Source organism: Asterias amurensis, chromosome 11 (genome assembly GCF_032118995.1).
Source record: "Asterias amurensis chromosome 11, ASM3211899v1".
Lineage (NCBI taxonomy): Eukaryota > Metazoa > Echinodermata > Asteroidea > Forcipulatida > Asteriidae > Asterias > Asterias amurensis.
In genome coordinates, this window is record NC_092658.1 from 4,460,616 (window position 1) to 4,487,068 (window position 26,453).

General features: G+C 38.9%; 2 protein-coding genes across 2 annotated transcripts in view; both read right to left on the bottom strand.

The window, feature by feature from the left end:
- The window catches only part of LOC139944266 (interstitial collagenase-like), a 94,261-nt gene that overhangs the window by 54,505 nt on the left and 13,303 nt on the right, over positions 1 to 26,453 (bottom strand). The window contains exons 2-3 of the mRNA XM_071941253.1: positions 6,484 to 6,676; positions 3,346 to 3,645 (exon numbers count right to left, since the gene is read on the bottom strand). The gene's annotated coding sequence lies outside the window, so the exon portion shown is untranslated. The remainder of the gene's footprint in view (positions 1 to 3,345; positions 3,646 to 6,483; positions 6,677 to 26,453) is intronic.
- Positions 10,403 to 15,237, bottom strand: LOC139944273 (probable G-protein coupled receptor 21). Its single transcript, XM_071941258.1, has one exon. The coding sequence runs from the start codon at positions 15,168 to 15,170 to the stop codon at positions 14,034 to 14,036; it is 1,137 nt and encodes a 378-aa protein (XP_071797359.1). The 5' UTR covers positions 15,171 to 15,237; the 3' UTR covers positions 10,403 to 14,033.

Below are 26,453 nucleotides of genomic sequence, written 5' to 3' on the forward strand. Positions count from 1 at the left end.
AGATAGCAAGGCAAGATGATAAGTAGCCTGGTGATATTCCTTGGAGACATTGTGGAGAATGACATCTTCTGACGAGTCGCCCTTTTGTTGGGCCTAATATCATCACCCATCACACGCAATTGAACATCTGAGGTGCACTCCAAATTTGTGCTTACCTTAAAAACTCACGGGTCAGAGTCGATCTGGCTCCTTGTTCCATGGTCAGAATTGATCCGGTTCCGGGTTATGTGGGGCCTGGCCAATTCTTAGATTGCAAAATTTTCCCGGGCCTTTAAGCGGGCCTGGACCCATTGTAAAGGCTTCGCTCTCGCATGGTCACTCTTTGACAGATTTGCCCCCTAAAACTTGTGTCGTAGATCCGTGTCTTAGGCGGGCCCGGACCCCAGGCCGTTAAAGGCTTCGCATTCCGCTTTAGCATGCTCCATCTCTAATAGATTTACAACGCACAGAAGACAACATTAACCCGACTTTCATTACAAAGACAAGAAACACGGTTGTCAAAACAACATTCTTATTGTTTCAGTCTGATACGATTACGCCTTCTTCAACCTTGTCCCAGATTCCAATTTCAAAGAAAAGAAAAAATAATTTAATGACAATCCAAGCTTGCGAGATATGTTTACAATTACATTTACTTAACTACCTGTCACTAAATGAATGTTGCATGCTCCGTTTGATTGATAAAAACATTGACATTTGCAGACGAACATATGGCAAATGATAGTGATCGATATAATGACGAGCTTTTAAGAAAAGAGTGTGTCACTTCTATTGGTGTATACAGTTACTTCCTGTTTGAATTGGTGCAAGCATATGGGCCGTTTGAAGTCAAAAGCTGGTACCATTCGTGATAAAGTTGATACAAAATAGTTTTATTTTAGTTTTACCCTTACACAACGAGCTCTGTGTTTTCCCGAATTCTGAGAGAAACCTTGTTTACATGCACACTTCTCGGATGGGATTGTAGCAAATAATCCCAGAATGTCCGGGTTGAGGGTTCGAATCTCATCCGAGTATAATTCCCGTGAATTTGTTTCCCTAAAAGACTCAGGAAGTGTTCGTCGCACAGTGGTAAAAACCACCAAAAATAATATTATATAAAATTAAAAGAAAATCATCCACCAGATTCTCCTCCTACGAACAAAAACAAATAATAAAGTGCCACTTCAAATGTTACCCACACGTTTCATAAAAGTACATAAGTTGGATACAATCCAAATGATATCTTCGATAACACATCCGATGAGAAGTGATTACATTACATAACAGATCACTCTAAAGAAGAAGAAAAAACAAACGCATCTTGCCAAGTTGTTATCACGGGGCCCTCATCCCAACAGATCACTTCACGACTAGGGAATGACTCCCCTGTTAATGTTACAAGTGAGTTTTGAGAGATTTTTTGAACAATAAGTGAGAAAGTCTGGTTGTGAGCAGATGAGAGTGTTCTGATGGTTGGGTGTTCGGTTAGGCGTGTGTTGTCAGAAGCTGATCGCAAGCTTGAGCGTGGCGGGTGGTAGATAGCAAGGCAAGATGATAAGTAGCCTGGTGATATTCCTTGGAGACATTGTGGAGAATGACATCTTCTGACGAGTCGCCCTTTTGTTGGGCCTAATATCATCACCCATCACACGCAATTGAACATCTGAGGTGCACTCCAAATTTGTGCTTACCTTAAAAACTCACGGGTCAGAGTCGATCTGGCTCCTTGTTCCATGGTCAGAATTGATCCGGTTCCGGGTTATGTGGGGCCTGGCCAATTCTTAGATTGCAAAATTTTCCCGGGCCTTTAAGCGGGCCTGGACCCATTGTAAAGGCTTCGCTCTCGCATGGTCACTCTTTGACAGATTTGCCCCCTAAAACTTGTGTCGTAGATCCGTGTCTTAGGCGGGCCCGGACCCCAGGCCGTTAAAGGCTTCGCATTCCGCTTTAGCATGCTCCATCTCTAATAGATTTACAACGCACAGAAGACAACATTAACCCGACTTTCATTACAAAGACAAAAACACGGTTGTCAAAACAACATTCTTATTGTTTCAGTCTGATACGATTACGCCTTCTTCAACCTTGTCCCAGATTCCAATTTCAAAGAAAAGAAAAAATAATTTAATGACAATCCAAGCTTGCGAGATATGTTTACAATTACATTTACTTAACTACCTGTCACTAAATGAATGTTGCATGCTCCGTTTGATTGATAAAAACATTGACATTTGCAGACGAACCTATGGCACATGATAGTGATCGATATAAAGACGAGCTTTTAAGCAAAGATTGTGTCACTTCCCATATTGGTGTTTACATAGTAACTCCCTGTTTGAATTGGTGCAAGCATATGGGCCATTTGAAGTCAAAAGCTGGTACCATTCGTGATAAAGTTGATACAAAATAGTTTTATTTTAGTTTTACCCTTACACAACGAGCTCTGTGTTTTCCCGAATTCTGAGAGAAACCTTGTTTAGATGCACACTTCTCGGATGGGATTGTAGCAAATAATCCCAGCATGTCCGGGTTGAGGGTTCGAATCTCATCCAAGTGTATTTCCTGTGAATTTGTTTCCCTAAAAGACTCAGGAAGCGTTCGTCGCACAGTGGTAAAAACCACCAAAAATAATATTATATAAAATTAAAAGAAAATCATCCACCAGATTCTCCTCCTATGAACAAAAACAAATAATAAAGTGCCACTTCAAATGTTACCCACACGTTTCATAAAAGTACATAAGTTGGATACAATCCAAATGATATCTTCGATAACACATCCGATGAGAAGTGATTACATTACATAACAGATCACTCTAAAGAAGAAGAAAAAACAAACGCATCTTGCCAAGTTGTTATCACGTGGCCCTCATCCCAACAGATCACTTCATGACTAGGGAATGACTCCCCTGTTAATGTTCAGAGGCAAAACAACATCTGGCAACGAAGACTCCATTTAAACAAATTAATTGATAGGTCCAGGGTTAATTAAGCACTTCTTCGCATGTCAGTTATCAGAGACTTTTTTGACACGGTATCGTTTATTTATTAGATTTATGAATACTTACCAAAATACAATAACAGATTATGTTTGGTTTTAGCCTTGGATTTCTTCCCCCACGGCCTGACCTTGGACCCTAGGTCATTTGGTCAAACTAAGTTGTACGGATCTGAGGTATGGGGGGGGGGCGGTGTCGAATACATAACAATGTCAAATTGACAATAATACATAATAATATCAAATTAAGTTTGTTAAGATTCAAAACAGGCAGAGATGGATGTAGGTTCATGTAGGTCTTTACTCTTTATACAACGTGCTCAAGAAACTGCAGTGAGAAATGGGTTAGAAGAAAGCATGACTTACCGCCTGGTTTTATGAAGCCGCGATATCTTGCGGTGCGGACTGAAGTTATGACACAAGGTGCTGTAGTCCTGCTACCTGTGTCCGTCTAGGAAACCATCCACAAGACTCCGTAGCCGGTGAAGATATCATCAAGATGGTAACAACTTCACCAGCACCACGCACCTTGTCAAGCCCCACAAGATGTCACCCACATCCACACCACTGTGCCCGTAGCGTGGGTTCAGTTGGGAGCCGTTTGGGGGACACAACATGGGCGCTTTCTCCAAGACGATCTTCATGCTCAACTTCAAACTCGCCAACCTGTAGGTTATGCAAATAAGCATTGTAACCGTTTGACTTGATTGGCTGTTGGGGTGAGCGATTGTGTGTTTTCCTGTGGGCATGTACATTACAAATACTACGAATAACTCACCAGACATAACCAAGCTGTGAAAACCAAATGGACTGGATCGATACGACGTTTCGGCAATGACTGTGCCGGGTAACAATTTACTATATTTTTAGAACACCAGGAGCTGACAGTGCATGAGTGGAGTAGACGCAATTTCCTTTTGCAATCATCTTCGATGAATTGAGGGAAATATGTATTTATTTTGGACATTATACAATTATTAAAACACAATGGCAGCCAAATAACCAAATAACCAATCTGTGAAAAATTGGGCCCAATTGGTCGGTGAAGTTGCAAGAGAATAATGAATAAAAACAAATAACCCTTGTTGTGTGCTTTCAGATGCCTAGGCTTCAGGCCTGAAGTCTTAAAATTTTAGTAAGAAATCACCTCTTTCGCAAAAGCTATTTTCAGAGGAAGCCGTTTTTCACAATGTTGTTAACTATCAATAGCTCTCTATTGCCTGTTACCAAGTAAGTTTTGTATGCTAATTTTTTTTTTTTTTTTTTTTTTTTTTGCAATTACCACTAGTGTCCGGTGCAGCCTTAAAGGCAGTGGACACTATTGGTAATTACTCAAAATAATTATTGGCATAAAACCTTTCTTAGTGACGAGTAATGGGGAGAGGTTGATAGTATAAAACATTGTGAGAAGCGGCTCCCTCTGAAGTGCCATAGGTTTTGGGAAAGAAGTAATTTTCCACGAATTTGATTTCGAGACCTGAAGTTTAGAACTTGAGGTCTCGAAATCAACCATCTAAACGCACACAACTTCGTGTTGCAAGGGTTGTTTTTCTTTCATTATTATCTCGCAACTTCGATGACCGATTGAGCTCAAATTTTCACAGGTTTATTATTTTATGCATATGTTGAGATACACCCACTGTAAAGGCTAGTCTTTGACAATTACCAATAGTGTCCACTGCTTTTAACACGCACAATTTTTCAGATTTTCCCGAAGGTCAACAAGTCGGAAATCAGATGAAGGTAGCTGATGACGCACTCATTGAGTTGGTGCCTTAGGACATTTTTTATAAAATAAAGGGTATTTGTAACATCCAACATAAAACACGAGACCAGTTATTCAATTAATGTTCGTAAAGACCACAATGTTGCTATTAATAAGGTTGGGTTTTGCCACGAGGCGATGTGGAGTCCAAAAAAGACTGGTCGACATCACAGGAATGAGTGATATCCTATTCTTGGATGCAGTTTGTCATGGGCAGGATTTACCACTTATATTTGATTCCTATAAGAAAGGGTATTTTTTATAGAAAAAAAAAAATTAGACAACAAAATATTGCCTGTATAAATAGAATATAATTAGGCTATTAAAGACAGTGGATACTATTGGTAATTGTCAAAGACCAGTCTTCTCACTTGCTGTATCTCAACATATGCATAAAATAACAAACCTGTGAAAGCTTGAGCTCATTGACAATTGGTCGTCGAAGTTGTTAGATAGTTATGAAAGAAAAAGACATCCTTGTTACATGAAGTTATGTGCTTTCAGATGCTTGATTTCGAGACCTCAAATTCTAAATTTGAGGTCTCGAAATAGAAGTCGTGGAAATTTTTTTTTTTTCACGAAAACAACGTCACTTCAGAGGAAGCCGTTTCTCACAATGTTTTATACTACCAACCTCTCCCCATTACTTGTTACCAAGTAAGGTTTTATATGCTAAAAATTATTTTTGAGTAATTACCAATTGTGTCCATGCACTGCCTTTAGAGAAATACTGATGTATTTATTTGGATGGTTTTCGTGTGGTATTTTTTTTTTTCTACTTCTAGGCCAACCTTTGAGTGTGTAAGATCAGCTGTAAAGTATTAAAACACACAGTTCATATTTATCCATTGATTGTTTTTACACAGCTAATGCGACTTCGATTTGATGATTATCTTTCTGTTCTGACCAAAATACATAGAGCATTCAGGGGACAAACTTCCTGTAATCGGGGGTGGGGGGGCATACACCACTCTAAGATAAATCTCCGCTCGAGAAAAAGATCGGAAATGGAATAATGTTTCAATATGTTGCTCTGATCAGAACATGCTGAGTTTTGGTCTACATACGTCAGGCTTGTTACAACAGCTTGTTTACAAAGTGATTAAGGTATATCTGTACAGTTGGTAAATGAGCTTTAACCTCATTTTTAAATTAGCATCGATTTGATGTATTTTATGACTGAGTATCCGTTTGCTCTCTATCATTTCAATTATTAAAAATCATTTCATTCAACTATTATTGTTTTAAACTATTTTTGTAACTAACATAATTGTAATAGGTCTATAATTTGTAATGAATCTTTTTTTTGTGTACATAAGTACAATAAACTTGAATGTTTTTTAGAGCACACATGAAAATGATATAGAAACTTAGTCTGACTGTGAAGCTAATGACTCTCAGAAAGGCAATCTGAAACACTCTATATAATATAGAAAATACCACCACGATAGAGAGAGAAGACATGGACGTTCCAGTATTAGATGTGGGTAGGGCACCCCCAGAAAATTACCCATTGGATTCAAGCTGTGGTGTTTGATCAGCAGAGTGTGGGTTCGAATCCCGGTCGTGACACTTACTACGAAAAATTGGGGAGAGGTAGTGCTTTCTGCTCTACCGGCCAGGCTTCAGATTGATGATACCCAAGCCTACATCAGTATGGACTGTTAAAGGGGTAACCCTGTTTCAGCCCTAGGTGTAGGTGGCAACGACCTCTGGAATAAAATAACTGTAGCCCTTACCTCGGAGCGGCCTTCAGGCCTTGTGTTTCTGGCGACTTGCATAAACAAAGAAGACGAAAAGCAATATCCACCGCAGTCAGGGGACTGAAAACCACATCCACATAGTGCCCCAGGTGGGATTCGAACCGGGGTCCTAGAGGTGGAAGGTGGGGAAAGATACCACAATGCCAATCCGACCACATTGATATTCTCACTGAAACGAAACGTCACAGGATATCATTATTATCAATATACATGTATTCCAATTTAAAGATTAGAGTTGTTTTTCTTTTCAGGGGGGTGCAAAGGTTCACTGAACGGAAACACAATTAGATTAACCGTTCACTTTTGTAGATTGGACAAATCAAGGCGGATAATTTAGAAATACTGCTCAAATATAAAACGAAAATCCAGACAGGGCTCCATATGAAAACTGTAAGGCTAAGATAGAAGTTTAAACAGGAAACAATAAAGTGCAAGACCGAGGCCAAGGTATGCGAGGGACCTGATATGGACTAGCGAGGCGCTCTCGATGCCCCCACGAAAATTGACACGTCAAACCCCATTATGGGTGAAGTGTTAAATATCACACGCACACCTGAACTAATTGCTATCCAAATCCGGACATTAGATGGAGGGTAAACAGCCATTAGCAGAGTAGCGCCAGCCGACAAGGAGGAAGTGTCTCGATCAGTAAAGACCTGCTACCCCACCTGTTCATCTTTGACTTAACACATTGATCTAGTTTTGATTGACATAACTGGGACATTGGTCACTAAACTACAACCCTGCAAGTATACATTCAAACATTGAGGGCGTCATACCAAATATCTGCACTCAGGGTGCACACACCAAATAAACTCCCGTAGCGAGCAATGCTAAATTATAGCCAGGTGTTCGAAACTACCCACAAAACGATTAAAGTCTCCCAGCCTCTTGAAAACCAATCAAATAAATTTACAGACAACTAAACTTCGGGTTTCTTTTCAATATTTGGTAGGTCAGCCGTTTGGAGTTCTTTCTAATTACCCCAGAAAAAAGGAAGAAAATATTTTGTGTATTATCCTAAAACCGAAGCACTCTTCAAAACTCCCAGCTAAATAGGACGAACTTCAACGCCTCAGTCTCCTCAAATGTAAGCCCATAGACTTCAGGTTGGGATATATTGCTTTATTTACCCAATCTATTAATTACATGAACCTCAACACGTTATAATTCAAGGGTAACATGTGGGTTTAACATGTGGGTTTTATAAAACTTTACACATAGTTTAGCCATGGTTTAGCGAATGAATTTTTGCTCGTTTTAGTGTTGTTGCACCATGCAAAATTATTCCCGTAGATGGTAATTCATAAAGATCAGCTAAGCAAAACATGTACAAGGTCAAACAAGTTTTTTTCGTGCATTTTTTCGGCAATGCCGACCAAGTGTATTGCTGCTGGATAGAGCAAAACAACTACATGGGTCAGTCTGCATGGCTGGTCAGACTCGCAAGAGCAACAGTGCCTTTGGTCCGGTCTGACGTCTTTTTCAGCACTGTGCAGCATTTTCTCTTCTAATATCGCGCCTCGATTGAAGACACAAACAGCACCCTCTCGGGTCGGGACCTACTCTTAAATTTGTAAATAAGATAAGAACTATTTTTATATAACCTTAGTTAAAGGCAGTGGACACTATTGGTAATTGTCAAAGACTAGCCTTCACAGTTGGTGTACCTCAACATAGGCCTATGCATAAAATAACTAACCTGTAAAAATTACAACTCAATCGGTCATCAAAGTTGCGAGATAATAATGAAAGAAGAAAACACCCTTGTCACACGAAGTTGTGTGCGTTTAGATGATTGATTTCAAGTTCTAAATCTGAGGTCTCGAAATCAAATTCGTGGAAAATTACTTCTATCTCGAAAACTATGGCACTTCAGAGGGAGCCGTTTCTCACAATGTTTTATACCATCAACCTCTCTCCATCACTCATCCCCAAGAAAGGTTTTATGCGAAAAATTATTTTGAGCAATTACCGATATTGTCCACTGCCTTTAACTGTTATTCACATTCCACTTATCAAAACACATATATTAGTTACAAAAGCTTTATTTTGACAAAATACCACTTCCAGGTGTCTTTAAACCATATACAGTAGAGCAAGAATAACTACAAATCTATTGAGATTTTGTGCTAACATCACGTATTTCTCTCTGAAGTTGAAAATAGACGGTTGGGTATAACACACTCGACATTTCAAACAGTGAATCAGTATGATGTGATCGTCTTTAGGAGAAATGGAGCAATGTGCAAATGTTCTACGTTCTGCTAGGAAAGCCGTTTCTTCAAAAAAGTGCGGTGCGTGCAAAAACCGTAATTCACTAGTCTCGTGTGCAAGTATCACGCTTTCCTGACGTACTCCTTGTCATAAAGAAGGATTCACTGAAACGGCCGCTTAGGACCTCAATCTTCGCAGGGAATAAGGTAAATAGGTTAAAGTCACCTGGAAATAGAATTTTTTTTCTTTCAAACATAAGAGTATATGCTTACGAACAATAAAACAATTTTTTTAGTAATTGTTTGTCACGATTTATATGTTTAAAAAATATGTAAAGTTGTTTGGGGGGCTGACTGCGCCTACCCCTTTTGTGACGTCATTCAAGGCAGACTTTGCCTGCAATGCGTATAGTAAACACACGTGCAAAGTACATGTACGTCCAAGTCGTGAGTTGGTACATTTCAAAAAGTGTTTTTCTGCATTCAGCAGCAATACACCTGGTCGGCATTGCCGGAAAAAAAACAATTTTTTATTTTTTTTGAAACGTACAAACTCACGACTTGGTCCGTACATGTACTTTGCAATTGTGTTTACTCTACGCATTACAGGCAAAGTCTGCCTCGATTGACGTCACGAACAGCGCCCTCTCGGGTCGGGGTCTACTCTTAAATTTGTAAATAACATAAGAACTGATTTGTTTAAACCTTAGTTAACTGTTTATTCACATTCAACTCATCAAAACACATATATTAGTGACAAAAGCTTTATTTTGAAAAAATACCACTTCCAGGTGACTTTAATATAACCACGGTGTCAAGAGCTTACAAACAACCTGTTACCATAATCCTTGCCTGTCATCGGGGATGAACTGTGGCAACAACTCGAGCGGCTTTGTACGTGTGTGTGATGAGCTGACCAATGTTTAGGTCCCGATAAAAAAAGCCTTGACTAGACAATATGGGTTGGCCCAGAATTCTAAATACAAACACAAACACAACAAACATGAATGTAGCACATTCAATTCAATTCAATTCAATTTTATTTGTCCCACCATGTAGGAAACTCTATTTGAATACATGCAATACAGAAAGAAAAATAAATAACACACAATCATAAATAAACTACTGGAAATATTAATTAATCAGAAAACTACATTACTAATAAACCACAATTTAATTATACTGAAAACTACATCTAAGCAGAAAGTAAACAAAGTAGTTAAACACGGTTGAGGAGACGGACGGAGTATGGGATGAGGGAGTTGAGGTACCTGTTTGTTTTGCACCTAAGTGACTGCCATGAGCTGGGAACTTTAAAAACACAACTCAGTAAACTGGGACTGGACACACAAAGTGCACGTGAGACTATTTCAGGAAAACAGCTCCAGGCAGTCTCTCCAAACAGGAAAACAATGATCATTCAAACGATTGGTTTTGGGGCGGTAGACATTGTAAGAAAAACAACGTACTTGTGTCATTGACGTGTTCATTTTACCTGCAAGCTACCTGTTACAAAAAAGGTACTTTGAAAAGAGCCCGGGTTCATCCATCGTTCACCCATAGACCTTTTCGCAAATACTGGGGCGCGCGCGTATTAGGAATTAGGTGCATTGTGGTCTAGCTGATTACAAATTTGATTCATATATATCCCACAATGCACCTCATTCAACAGTCTGCGCTTGCGCATTGGTATTTGCGATAAGGTCTATTGCTATGAATAAACGTGCTAGCGCCCTCTAAAGACCCAAAACGGAGAGTCTGTGATTAATAGTTGTACCCATTATCAAGAGGAAAACTGAAATAATTACTTATTTCTTGAAAACTACGTTACTTCAGAGGGAGCCGTTTCTCACAATGTGTTATACTATCAACAGTTGCTTGTTAACCAAGTAAGGTTTTATGCTAACAACTATTTTGAGTAATTAAATAGTGTTCAGTGCCTATAATCTAATAAACCAAAACTCTAAAGATTTTGCATTTGTTTATCCCGCCATGAACAGAGCATACTTCTTAGAGGCAAATCATCGCGTTGCACACTTATGTAGATTCTAAGAATGGCGACAACACAAGTCGGAGCCGCCATTTTGTTAAAAGCTTCATTTTGTTTAAATACGTCGGCACACATAGTTTTTTAAAGTTTTTTATCTCTACTTTTGTATTGTGTAATTGTAGTAACACACTCGTTCAGGTTAAATTGTGTGCATAGTTTCGACAAAATTGATGGACAATAGGAGGCAAGAGTGGGCAAGGGTTCTGCCCGCCCTGCCCCTCGCCCACTGCATGGTTACGACATAATGAAAGCTTGAAATAGTACGCAGCGCTGCAGCGGGACTTCAATTAATCGACGGCAAACGTCGCATTTCACTACTTCATGAAACACAGTAAAAGAAACTCGGTATAAACCCAAATGACTCTCACTGAGGGCGCTATAACATTATCTCTCCCAGAACCGTATCTTCTCTTTAGATGACAAACTTTAACGAGCCAAGCTCCTTACAAAACACAAAGATAATTATAATGTGCTCTCTCCTGCCCACATCAAATCAGAAAAGACCGCGGTCCAAAGGTCGAATTTGATTTGAAAATTTGTGTTTTAAAAGAAAATACCACGAATTTGAAAAGGTGCATCGACCCAAGAACAATGAGGGCGCATTGATCTTCTGTAAATTAGAACATTTTTTATTGACGGTTAATCCCTAGTCAAGGTCAAGCATCAGGGCAGCCATTGTTTTAACGACAGGAGATTAATCCAGGTATTAACAAAATAAAATGTTGCATTCGACAATAAGGCACAGTGAAGTGGCACTCTTGCCAAGGTTTTTAAAAACTATTTAAAGGGAAGGGTCACGTTTGGTAATTACTCATAACAAATATTAACTTAAATGCTGACTTGGTAATGAGCAATGGAGAGCTGTTGATAGTATAAAACATTTTGGGAAATGACTCCCTCTGAGGTAACTTAGTTTTTGAGAAAGAAGTAACTTCTCACTATAATAAAAGACTTCTAGCTAGAAGTATTTTATTCCTATCTGAAAGCACACAAATTCGTCCAACAAAGGTGTTTTTTCTTTCATCACTTCCTCGCAACTTCGATGACCATGTGAGCCCAAATTTTCACAGGCTTGTTATTTTATGGTTATGATGGGATACACCAAGTGAGAACACCGGTCTTTGACAATTACTAAACGTGTACATTCCCTTTAAAGACAGTGGACAATATTTGCAATACATAAATATTAACATCAAACTTTACTTGATAACAAGTGATGGAGAGCTGTTGATAGTATAAAACATTAGGAGAAATGGTTCCTCTGAAGTAACGTAGTTTTCGAGAAAAAAAAAGTAATTTTCCACGAATTTGCTTTCGAGACCTAATAATTAGATTTTGAGGATTCAAATTCTAGCACCTGAAAGCACACAACTTCGTGTGACAAGGGTGTTTTTTCATTCATTATTATCTCGAACTTCGACGACCAATTGATCTCAAATTTTCACAGGTTTGTTATTTTGTGCACATGATGAAATACACGAAGTGAGAACAAGACGGGTCTTTGACAATTACCAATAGTGTCCATGTGTCTTTCACCGCAGACTCATTAGACGTTTTTAGGTCGGTCAAAGTTTAAAGGCACTGGACATCTTCGTTAATTGGCAAAGACCAGTATTCTCACTTAGTGTATCCCACTAATCCCAACATATGCGTAAAATAATGAATCAGTGATTAGTTGGACTCAATTGGTCATCAAAGTTTGTGCTTTCAGAAGCCTAAATATTCAGGCATGAAGTCTTTTGTGGAAATTTACCTCTTCTCGAAACCTACGTTACTTCAGAGGGAACAGCTCCCCATTACTCGTAACCAAGTAAGGTTTTATGCTAACAATTGTTTTGAATAATTACCAATAGTGTCCACTCACTGCCTTTTAGTGTGAATTAAACAAAAAGAGAAACCCAGTTTTTACAGAAATGTTAACATAATCTACAAGTATAGTTTTAGTGATTCAGTTAAATTATTTAGAATGTTGATCATTAAAAATAAATGTGATACCAAAAGTTATTGCAAATGCATTATTTTGTTATTTGAGTCTGAGATAAAAAGTATTTTGTGTTTAATTTGTTTAAATGTGATGTTGCGAAAGTGTTTTTCCATGTATAGCTTTATTCCAACCGCATGGCTATTGACAATCGGTTGCATATTGAGCAACCCATTCTGTTCATGTGTAACACTAACATCTTACGTGAAACATGGGAATGTTAAAACTTGTCATGTTACATTTATGTAAAGATGTTAAAATAAATGCATTAAAACCAAATATCATCAAGCGCCAAAAGGCGCAAGATGCGGCGCTCTATAATCTTTGATTAAAACGCAGTAAACCACTGATTTGATTCCAGCAGAACATGCGAGCCAAATACGTGGCCGTGTCACAAGGAATTCTGTCCCCCGCAATTGGGTCTGGGGGACAGAATGTGACAGGGGGGATGCTGTCCCAAGGCTAGAGTTTTCTGTCCGACGAGGGAATTTGTCCCCCTCTCACTTTAGACTGAATTAAATGTAGTTATAATTTTGTATCATCATTTGCTTTCCTCTGTGCGAATCTTGTAATCTTATGAGAATGTTGTTTTCCTGTTCATTAAAAATGCTCAATTTGTGCAGTAGGCTGCCTGCAAAATGTGCGCAGTAATACAGTTCGTGTGAGCACCTGACGTGCTATGCCTTCTTCCCATTAATGGAATCGAGTTGGTGTTTGTTGGGAAGGCCGACAGGAACTACTTTAAGTTGTGTACCCTACGTCCCAACTTTTCGTGTGTCACGAAAAGATCGAGAAATAACCTTGAAAATAATGATTCTCAATTTACAGCAATGACATAAAACCAAAACAGTATTTTTCTTGAATTATTCAAATTAATATGAAATTATCAGCTTAATATAGATGCTGCTATTTTTTTTTACAAAAATATCTGCTTTGAGTTTCAAAGAGTTCAATTGATGATAGTCTTTTCTAGGACACGGATGCGGTATTGGAGTTTTGTACACGTTCGATTTACACCAAACCTCATAGCCTGACGTCGCACTTCAAGGCTCGTGAATTACGCAAGAGAGTAGCCTCAAGCCCAGATCAATCCCCGTCCACCTTCACCTTTCACCTATACATTCATATGCAGACGAACGAAAAGTGCAGTTGCCTAAAGTCACCTCGGACCAATCAAAACACAGATAGTCTTCACGGGTGCGGTCTTTCGAGTTTTTTAAAAGTTTGATTTTCACCTAGTGTCATTATAGTAACCGTTGTTGTCCGGTTGACACAAAGTTCACTTTCCAAATCCCTCGTTGTCGACACCCTGTACTTTTATTTTCACAAGTTCGACAGAGTTTACATAGTTGTCTCGTGTCTTATTTGTATTGTTCCCAGACGTATTCAGTTCCACTTGTATGCCTTTGCTGCAGATACAGGAAGTACAGTCTAAGTGGTTTTCCAACTCGTTTAATCGACGACAGCACGAAGGAGTAAGTTGCTTCCAAATCTCTTCGACGCGGCTGTGAAATGTTTTGTTCATGGCGAAGTAGATGAAAGAGTTGACATAACCAGTGGAAACCAGCATCCAGAAGGTTAGAAAGTAGATCACTTGGGGCACATATAAACCGAAGGAGATGTTTATAAGAAGTAAGCAGAAAAATGGAAACCAGCAAACTACTACAGCAACTGCCATTACCCTTACCATTCGGAACAGTTTGATGGTCCTGGGGGATGTTCCGGGAGATGAATGGGTGTCTTGACTCGAGGAGGATTGTGAAGGGTTCGCAAACCGTTTGGCGTTCTTCTCCAATTTCTTTCTGACAATCACTGAGGTTATGACAATAACTATAAGACCAGGCAGGGTTCCAACAAAGAAAAGTATATAAACAAATACAAATCCATCCTTCAGAAGTGGAACGCATGTGTATACAAAGCCGAAATAGATGTGCTTCCGAACACCAACACCGAAGACCAACACTGTGGTAATCCATTCTATTGCGATAACCAGGAGTGTTTTTCTTTTCGTTACAAGTCTTGAGTATTTGAGTGGATGGGCGACTGCTAAGTACCGCTCAATACTCATAAAAGTCAATGTGAGTCCAGAGTTTGAGAGACAAATCTGCATTGCGTATGTCGAGATCAAACAAACGGTGTCTCCGTACGGCCAGGAGTCCGGACTGTTTTGGAGAGTAGCGGACGGGTAGATAGACAGAGCAGCAACGGCACCAATACCTAAATCAGCCACGCTGAGTGACAGCAAGAAGTAGCCGTGGCTGTTTCGAAGGGCCGGTGTCGTCAACAGAACAACTATATGAATAATATTGGACATCAAAGTCAGAAAAGCTACGACAATAACGAAGGTAGTTTCTAAAATACAAACGGTGTCGTTTGGGCACGTAGAATAATTGAAAGAAGCAGTAAAACTCTCCATGTTTATAACGTTATCAGGTGTCAACACAGCTTCATAACCGATAGTACCATGACATATGGTACAACCAACCGACCAACGCCTACTATAGCTTCATAAACCAAAAATACTGACCTCCAAAATTACAATAGCATTAATATACAAAAGAACTATTTAGTGCAAGTCCGCTGGACCATGACTCGTTTCTTTGACATAAAACTACACTCTCTTCCTGTGCCAAAGCAGCAGGCTGTTCGTAGTTACACACCGTAGGGAGTTAGTTTAGTATCAAGGTGAATGTACGGCTCTGAGAGAGATAATGTTATAGCGCCCTCAGTGAGAGTCATTTGGGTTCAATACCAAGTTTTACCAAATTTTAAAAGTAGTGAAATGCGAGTTTTGCCGTCGATTTGTTGTTGAAGTCCCTCTTAGGGCTACCGAGTGCGCAATATTAAAAGCTCACATAGTGGCGCAACGGGTGTCGAAACAGCGCACAAAATGATCTGTTCGATTCATAATCGTTTAAAAGGGAGTTCAATTGAGTGCAGAATAGTTATTATCAAGACCATTTAATTGAAGAAATGGGGATTGGCAGGCGTCGATTTCAGTTAAGTTCCGTATCCATAGACGTTAGGACGCACTGAACCCATCCTAAGTTATAAAGCGTCACGTTGCCTTGGATTGGTCGAGTTGGTCCATGACAGACGTTTGAAACCGTTTGTTATGAAATGCATATGGTCAGAAAGATGTTTTAAAAGTGGAATATAATGATCCACACAAATATGCCTCGAAGTTGCTGGTTTTCCTTAATGTACGTCGTGAACAACACACGCCGTTTTGTGGAGTCAAGTTATTGACTCCATAAAATGGCCGACCGGGTTTAGTTCGCAAAGTAAAAGGAAAACCACGTACTTTCGAGGCATGTTTGTGTGGATCGTTACATTCTTCTTTTAAAACATCTTCCTATATTCCATAACAACAACAACAATTAAAACGGTTTGAAATGCTTTTCATAGATGAGTTACTCGTCTAAGCTCGAGAACCCAGCGATACCCAGGGTTACCGAATGCAGTCTTGGTTCCAGGACCTTCGCATAACCGGATTATTTCACAGCCTCGCTAGCATTGGCAGCGCGCCGAATCGTCCGCTAGCTTTGTGCAAGTCTATTTTTGATTCGATTTCCAGCTTCTAAAATGTAACCAAGAAGAAAAGCGCGCCCTCTGTCGGGTTATCACATACGTTTAGTTTCGTTGCGTTACCTTGATTGAATTACGTTACGTTACGTTACGCTACGAGTATGAGATAGTGACGTCTTGGATCAAGACTACCAAATGCAATACAAACGAGAGAGAGCACCTTCAAGGAAACTGTACAGGACGCTCGTTCCAATCATCTAGTTTTTCAAACGCACACATAAAATAACACCGAGTGCTTGTGTGTAAACAGTTTTGAACGATTCTGCAGTTCGTTACGGCTTGGTTTCTCTATGAAGCTGGAAAACGTAATAGAGCGACATCAGCGGCTATTCAGAAAATAATTTCAAAGGATGTGAACATAGAAATTAACAATTGAGTCACAGATTATGACAACTTCTGTCATTGTTGTATTAAGCATAGTTACAAAAGGGTGTTTTTAAGCACAAAATGGTGTTTCTTATCAAGCAATGTCACAATTTAATAACATTTTGGCGTGAATTATTATCCAGGCATCGTTTTTAAAGTGACGAACCATGAAAGTGCAAGTAGAAGTATAAGTGGCATGCCAAAACACGGAGACTATTCACGTGGAAATTTAACCAGGTTTTAATCCCGCCATAAATCTAGGTCGGGCCACAAGTTTTTTTTTTTTTTTACGGTTAACTACAACAAAAAATTACAGACTGACAGTGTATCAGAAAGCACTTACTTCCAATTAATACAAAAGTTATTAGCTAGCCCTACGTGTTAAAAAAAATTTAATGATAAAAACATTGAAGAAAAAAAATGTACACGATCATTTCCGATTTTTTTTTTTTTTTTTTTTCTTTTTACAATTGTTTAACCATCTATATAAACACTTGCTCCAACCCAAGACAAACTTATTTCCCGAACATGTTACAAAGCAGGGAGACCACCGGCGAGAGCGCAGTCACGTTAAAGGAACACGTTGCCTTGGATCGGACGAGTTGGTCTATAAAAAAGTGTTTGAAACCGTTTGTTATGAAATGCATATGGTTAGAAAGATGTTGTAACAGTAGAATAAAATGATCCACACAAATATGCCTCGCAAATTGCGTCTACTAACATGGTCGGACACTAACACAGTCGGCCATTTATGGGAGTCAAAAGTTTGACCCCCATAAATGGCCGACCGTGATATAGTTCGCGACGTAAAAAGGAAAACCGTGCAGTTTTGAGTGATACTTGTGTGGATCACTGTATTCTACTTTTACAAAATCTTTCTACACATAATGCATTTTACAACAGACGGTTACAGAACGCTTTTCAAAGACCAACTCGACCGATCCAAGACAACGTGTTCCTTTAATCCGGAGGTCACAGGTTGAAGTCAAGCTTTAGCCAAAAACAATCAAAACTTAATTAATCAATGGACCAATTCATCAATGGACCAATTCATCAATTTATTATGAACCACCACCCTGGACCATTTCAGAATAGAGTATCAAAATTGTAATTTGTAACATGTTTTCTCAAAGACTGGCTTCATTTGTGTACCGTCTGTTTTGTATTGAATTGTTTTGTGGTCGTCTGTCTTGTTAATAATATTTGGGTGAGATACACGATGGGGTGCATTCCCGGTACTCCTTATAGCATTATGACTCATTCATTCATGTTGGTTTATGCACTATGAAGTGTTCATTCATCTGTTACTGTGTGCAAGGCATTCCTGCATTACTGTGTATGAAGTTAGAAGTTGAATCATCGCGTAGAAAGTCATTGCCTCTGTGTCACTACATTTTCGAGGAAGAAAAGATGGCATTATAAATTATTCTCTTTTCCAAATTACCTACAAAATCCCCTCCGCATTCTGGAACTTGTATGATGACACAGACTAAAATATGCACTTTATTTCGAAATAAATGCTTAAAATATTGTATTTTTTTAAGATGATTTTAATAAATTCACAGATTTATGGAACTATTCGAGTCAGTATTTGATTGACGGGATTAAATCAATGGATGTTGCGTAATCGAAAACCAAAAGCAGCTATACACGTCATACTCATAACGACTCGTCAAAATAAAAATACAAGAAAATAGGCACATGTTCAACCCGACTAACGTTGTTCAACTCGGTGTATGATTTTGCTAGTGATAGCATTGTCACTGCGCATGATTTAGCGACCAGGGCTCTGATAAGCACAATGGCTAAGCTAGAGAAATCTTGTTTAGCTGAAACATGTTACCTGCCAAAATGTTGGAAATAATACATTGTTGCCACTGGTTCCAACATAATGTTTTGATTCAGTAATTATTATCTAATTATAGTAAGTAGTATTCTCTGCTGAGATGGCCCAAGTCAGAAAAAAATGCTCTACGCAGTATTTTCTGCTAAACAGCTTAATGACATTTTAACCAACACAATTATTTCCCACGATAATGAATACGGCAAATTGGTGTGAAGAAAAGGTGGGGGATCTTTTATTGACGTACACTTATTATTCTTTCGGTTTCTTTCCCATCTTCCTGAGCATTTTCCCACGGAAGTCATTAAGTTTATTTTTACACGCGTGGGATAAATTAATACAAAGTTCAGGAAACAAATAGACACACTGACCTCTTCCTCTTCAGCGCACCTTTTATTACCTCTGGTCATTACTTAAAAACTGATGATCATACAAACGTATACTTGGTTAGAATTGCACTGCAGCTAGCTGTTGATGATTTAACAATTCTATGTTTAACAATTTGGCAAACAATTTCCTTGAAAGTAGTTTGAGAGAAAGGGATTCAAAAACATTTCGATGAGAAACGTTTCTGCATGCAACTTTTCTCAGATGTGTATTCAATTATGTACAAGTACGTCGACATAATCGCTCACGATTTTTGGCAATATCTCAAAAACGCTATCACACTTTAAAATTAAATTTTCACAGGTTGGTTTTTATTGTAGGCCTGTGCATTTATGAATTCAAACACTCGAACGGTTCCACAAACTAAATGTATACCACGCATTTAACCTAAATTATTCAAAATGTGCCTGTAACTACCCACAGCTATTAAAGGAACACGTTGCCTCGGATCGGTCGAGTTGGTCTTTAAAAAGCGTTTGTAACCGTTTTTTGTAAAATGCATATGGGTAGAAAGATGTTGTAAAAGTAGAATACAATGATCCACACAAACATGCCACGAAATTGCGTGGTTTTCCTTTTACCTTGTCGACTAACACGTCGGCCATTTATGGGGGTCAAATCTTTGACTCCCATAAATGGCCGACCATGTTAGTTCGCACAGTAGAAGGAAAACCACGCAATTTCGAGGCAAACTTGTGTGGATCATTGTATTCTACTTTTAAAACATCTTTCCAACCATAATGCATTTTATAAAAAAACGGTTACAAACGCTTTTGTTATGACCAACTCGTCCGCTCCAAGGCAACGTGTTCCTTTAAGGATGACCTCGTGAAAACAGTTCCATTTAAAATTTAATAAGCGAGGAAGTGTCCAAAAAGTGTCACACGGTATGCAAAACAACATGTTTACGTCGTCAAGTTGTCAAGCAATTACTTCTAGATCAACGAATAATACAAACCACAAAATGGCTTCAGACGTCTATTCTTTTAGCCATAAGTTTCCCTGGACGATGATGAACGAGTGAGAAAACCGCAAGGTTTGCCCAAACATTGGCCCAACCTATTTATATTCCTGGTTGACAATACACAATGTGTTGTTTGTGATCTTTAAATAAAAATCCCATTGTATAGAGGCATAATGATTGATCCTTTGCCTCAATGAGTGACGGACAGCGCCCATACAATGCTGAGGACAATGCCTCTACAGTACGAGTACATACCAAGGTAAAAACGCAATTGATTTATATTAAGATTGTGGATGTTTGAGGGTGGGTAAGGGTTGAGACATAACACTCCCTATGTCTGGGGATGTAGACATTTTGGGGTTTGCCAAATCATACTCCCCGCCCCCAATAACCCCACAAACCCTAAAAAATAAATATACTCTCAAGCAAACCTATTGAAATACAATCAATGGCTGACTAAACTAGTTTTCTTTCTTTTTGTCCCCAATATTTGAAAATCACATGCTTCACGCTTGCCCAGCGGCGAGTCAGCAACAAGAGAATGGATGGGGCATTTCCCCGCAGATTACGAAATTGATGGTGTAACCAATTTAAACTTTGAACCTATGGTCGTCCAACCCCTGAATGAGTAAACCGGCCAGGGTCCATCTTGGGAAGCCCTCTTGGACAAAGTAGGGCCAGTGTTCAGACCCCAAAAGCCCCAACTCAACAATCCCAAAGCACAAAACTGTACACTTTTAAACAAGTCAAGGCCAGTCTTTGATTAAAGGAACACGTTGCCTTGGATCGGACGAGTTGGTCAAAACAAAAGCGTTTGTAACCGTTTTTTATAAAATGCATATGGGTAGAAAGATGTTGTAAAAGTAGAATACAATGATCCACACAAGTTTGCCTCGAAATTGCGTGGTTTTCCTTCTACTGTGCGAACTAACACGGTCGGCCATTTATGGGAGTCAAAATTTTGACCCCCATAAATGGCCGACGTGTTAGTCGACGAGGTAAACGGAAAACCACGCAATTTCGAGGCATGTTTGTGTGGATCATTGTATTCTACTTTTACAACATCTTTCTACCCATATGCATTTTATAAAAAACGGTTACAAACGCTTTTCAGAAACCAACTCGACCGATCCAAGGCAACGTGTTCCTTTAACAACTTAATTAAAAAAAAATGCAACTAGGTGCAAAGTGTTTCAGCTAGAGACGAGAGTCTGTGATTTTGGTGCATCAGTCTATAAAGTAGGCTATCTTGAATATTTCCCATTTCATTATCCTTTATCAATGTGTATTTGTAAAGAAAACACGAGTAATGGGGCTATAAATATCAGCTATAGACACCTCATGGTTAACTTAACAACCTTGGGTACTGTTATAAATGAAGTCCGTAATGCAATAATCTGGTAGTAAGTACAACCCGAAAAAACGACAATGGGGAGACTGTCAACAAAGCTTTATACCATAGCTCGATAGGGCTCAGGTACGTTAGGTCGCGGGTTCAAATGATACTCCAAACTCAATTTGTCTTTGTCTACTCTAAAAACTGAAGTCCGAGCGAGTAAGTTTATACAGTTGGTATTTAAAGGCAGTGGACACTATTGGTAATTACTCAAAATAATTATTGGCATAAAACCTTACTTGGTGAAGAGTAATGGGGAGGAGTTGATAGTATAAAACATTGTGAGAAACGGCTCCCTCTGAAGTGACGTAGTTTTGGAAGAAGAAGCAATTTTCCAAGAATTTGTTTTCGAGACCTCAAGTTTAGAACTTGAGGTATCGAAATCAACCATCTGAAAGCACACAACTTCGTGTGACAAGGGTGTTTTTTTCTTTCATAGTTATCTCGCAACTCCGACGACCGATCGCGCTCAAATGTTCACAGGTTTGTTATTTTTTGCATATGTTGAGATACACTCCATGGATACACCAAGTGAGAAGACTAGTCTTTGACAAATTACCAATAGTGTCCACTGGCTTTAATCAATATCAAAACTCTGATATCTGGGCTGTAGTTCACCTATATAAGATAGTTTCAACGCAGTTGGGAATCCCAAAATGGGCATTACATAAAGAAGTACGTCATGCACGCAATAATCTCATGACCACAACCTAACAGGGAGTGAGTTGTTGCCAAACCACATCCCCGTAATAATCTGGACAGCTACCATGCATGATCGATCGTCACAATTATAAAGTGGTCAATGAAATAATAAGCATACAATCCCGACTCAAAGACTGGGGTTAACCTAAGAGTCTGCTCTCATACCCCCACCCTTCCTTCTAAACCCCTTTCGAAACCACTATGCAAAACTACAATCCCTGTTTCGAGTTTAAAACACAATAGGCTTAACATCGCAACGATTACATCATGTTCTGTAATCTGGGAAATGCCCAATCCATTTTCTGTTTGCTGACTCGCCTGGCAGTTACGCGTCAAGAATGTGGTTGGTTAACAAGTCATTGTTATACCTGTATTGTAAACAGAGATGCCATTTTTGGCATGTTTGGTGTCTGACATACAGTAAACATTCCCACGGTACAAAATAGATCACTTGTTCGGTTGACGAAATTTAACCTACTTCTACAATAGAGCAAGGGTTCCACCATTGTGTCGTTCTTTGGTGCAAATAAATAAACCCCTGAGAGTATAACGTGTTTTTTTTTTTGTGACTCAATTACAATTGTGGGAAAAACTCGTAATAAAACATTAATCTCGTAATAATTACCCGTTATGCATGCTTTATTTTATTATGATTTACAATTTGAGAATAAAAGCAGTCAGTGCCATAAATAAATAACTCAGTTTATTTGTTTTCCCTCAATCCAAACACACACAACTAAGGTTTGAAGGTAAAAACTATTTATAGTTAATCATTAGTCTGATTATAACGGTATAAAGTGATCTTACAAATTATGCTCCAAAAAAGTAGAAAATGGTAAGGATAACGAGTTGTGATAAGTAAAGTTTCCTTAGTTCAAGATAGCATTTCTATAATTTCCTTTTTTGATTGTTGACAGTTTTGTTTTCTCTTTTAAACGACTGTTATTTTTAAAAAAATTTCCAATCATCTTGTTGCATATACCCCTCCCCTCCCCCATTGTTAATTGTTGTTCAACTGAGTGTTTGCTTTTTGTTGGGCCTTAAACATCTTTTGAGATTGCATTGTTTTGGCGCATAACAAACGCCCATTATAAGTAGTATGTTGTTGGGAATTGTCTACTGCTTGTCAGCAACTATTTCCAAAAGGAGAACTTGGCTATTTGAATACAAAAAGCTCATCATGAATGATATACATGTAAAGTCCAACATCTGGCAGTGGACTTCCATTTTAAATCTACGTCAGTTCCAGTTATCACACCCGGATAAGAAGTTCCTGAATTTTACTTTCATAATCCTGAGGAAATATGATCTCATTAAAAAAAGGGGGAAATGGAGACATCATTCTGCCGCAGAGCGCACTTTTGACAAACTTGTTGATCTGTACGGTTTAACAATTAAAACAGTCACGAACGATTGGGGTACCTCACCAGAGGTTTGTTTGTTCAATAAGAAAGTTCCCCAAATAGTGTTTACGTGTTGGTCTTATTTCAACGAGCTGCTTAAAGACACTGGACACTATTTGTAATTATCAAAGACCAGTCTTCTCACTTGGTATATCTCAACATATGCATAACATAACAAACCTGTGAAAATTTGAGCTCAATTGGTCATCGAGGTTGCGAGATAATAATGAAAGAAAAAACACCCTTGTCACACGAAGTTGTGTGCTTTCAGATGCTTGATTTCGAGACCTCAAATTCTAAATCTGTGGTCTCGAAATCAAATTCGTGGAAGATTACTTCTTTCTCGAAAACTACACCACATCGGAGGGAAGCCGTTTCCCACTATGCTTTATACTACCAACCTCTCCCCATTACTCGTCACCAAGAAAGGTTTTATGCTAACAATTATTTTGAGTAATTACCAATAGTGTCCACTGCCTTTAAGCACAAACAGTACTTAAAATTAATACAACATGATGCTTACTAGAATAAGGTTACCAGCCAAACTACCATGTCTGGTGAGATTCAACAAAAGAGTTTCCAAGCCAAAGCAGTTCGCTCAAGGCACGTTTAAATTTGAAGGACCATAATGAAGACAACAAAATACTTACCGAAATTTGACCCCCAGGCTTTTTTTTTTTTGGGGGGGGGGGGGGGGGGGTGGTTACACCGCCTGACTAAATTGATCACAAGGCCTGGTATATGTTCCAGGATCACATTATGTAACTAAAAACTACAATATTTTAGGATCAATAGGCCAATGTTCTTCCAGCCTAAAGTAATGATGTGCGGTGCTTCAGCCTTGTCACTTTGATTAAGTTTAACTGTAAAATTGCGAGGCAAATTGAGGACAAATTCCTTTCATGGGGCAACCATTTGTATATCTTTTTGGGACGCCAAAAGTGTTGGCTCTGAAAGGGTCAGTGCGGCTGGTGAGGCCATCCACACTCTGCTCGTCTTCGGGCGAATGGTCTTCTGAGGTTCGAGGTTTTCATCATCAGAAGACCCAGGTTGAAGTTGCCTACTTAAAGTAGCGATTTTGTTTTAATATCATCAGATTCAATCGCATGTCTCAGCTACACTTATAGTCTATCACAAGTAGAGTGCATTTGCTTTGATGCAAAGGCTTGCCCCCTCTGTCTATAGACCTTATGCATTGATGTCATCCAACCGCCATCTTAGAGGAAAAACGGTCACGAAACAATCGAGACACACAGATTTGTACGCGCGGCGCACAGTATTGGCCAATGAACAACCTCCTTTTGACCTCTAGGTGAGGGCGCCCTACTAAAATGACGTCATATGCATAAGGTCTAAATAACTATTTCGGAGCTATTCTTGACATATCATAAACAACTCATTGGGAAATGCAGTCAGTAATAAATGGGCAATCATCAAATGCATGTATAATCGAGCACCACTACGTTGCAATAATCTAAGGTACTGACTACCTATCGTATAAGGCAAACCAGTTTGTGAACTGTGTATCACCTATGGTATCACACACAAGGGGTTATGGTTCGCACGTTCAACCATTGACCCTCATTACATAGCCACGGGGAGGCGTCTGAAATTGTCACATTCATAAAGATTTACCTCAAACTTTTCATTGACTGATTTGTTTTCCTTTCTTCTAATGATGTGAACCAGGTGCAGACCAGTGGGCATGAATAAACTAAATAACAGTTATAGTAAAATCACAGTCTCTATTTTATGAGGGAACAAAACACCCCACCTCTCGCGCTATTCACAAGTTGGTTTTTCGAATACCCATTTTATACTTTATCAAAACAACAACATAATGGCCGAGCGGTAAGATGATCACAACTTCCTCGAATTTGCAGGTACTCGGTTTAACAAACTTTTTCCAATGTGCATCGACAACAACTATTTTGTTATCCACCGTCTAGTAGGGGTAAATTTGAGGTTTTACAGTTGTGTATTTGATCGTTCAAGTTGAACTATTCCATAAGCGTATCATGACCTCCTTTAAAAATATTAATAAATACAGTTAATTAATTACGTTACATAATCTTCTCAATTGTAAGTCATATCCAGACTCGTTTTTGTTTGCCATTTTGAATATTTTGAACATGTATCATACTTTGTTATGTTAGCTTAAAGGAACACGTTGCCTTGGATCAGTCGAGTTAGTCTTTGAAAAGCGTTTGTAACCGTTTGTTATAGAATGCATATGATTAGAAAGATATTTAAAAAGTAGAATATAATTGATCCACACAAGTATCACTCGAAACTGCATGGTTTTCCTTTTACCTCGTCGACAAACACGGTCGGCCATTTATGGAAGTCAAATTTTTGACTCTCATAAATGGCCGACCGTGTTAAATCGCAAAGTAAAAGGAAAACCACGTAATTTCGAGGCAAATGTGTGTGGATCATTGTATTATACTTTTTAAACATCTTTCGTACCATATGCATTATATAACAAACGGTTACAAACGCTTTTCAAATACCAACTCGACCGATCCAAGGCAACGTGTTCCTTAAGCTTAATGGTTATTATTTTGTTTTAACTTGTTATTGTAACAAACCTTCTATCGGACAAACTACTTTCTTCAACTGCTAACCGCATAATTCAAACTTAGGTAACCGGACAAGCTCGGTGGGCTACGTGGAGCCAGTTGCTCCAGAATGGTTAGATGTTTTTTCCTGTTCGCAAGAGAAGACTCGGAAACATCGAGTATCAAGTGATTTTCACGCATTAGTACAGCGGAAAAAAACTAACCCATATTCTTTATCCCGATGAAGTTATCTAAAAAGCAAATTAATTTGTTGAATTTAAAACAAAGTTTCATCACAGCGGATATAGAGATCACTGTACGGTCATTAACTTTCGATTTATCAATCCTCTTTTTGTTTAAATCCTTGATTCCTAAGATGTGAACACAACAAACGATCATGGAATACGTGATAGCTGTCGCCTCTAATGACGCGAGCAGCAAAGTCCGGGTTCGATGGTCCGCCTGACTCTGACCTCCCTACGGGTAGTT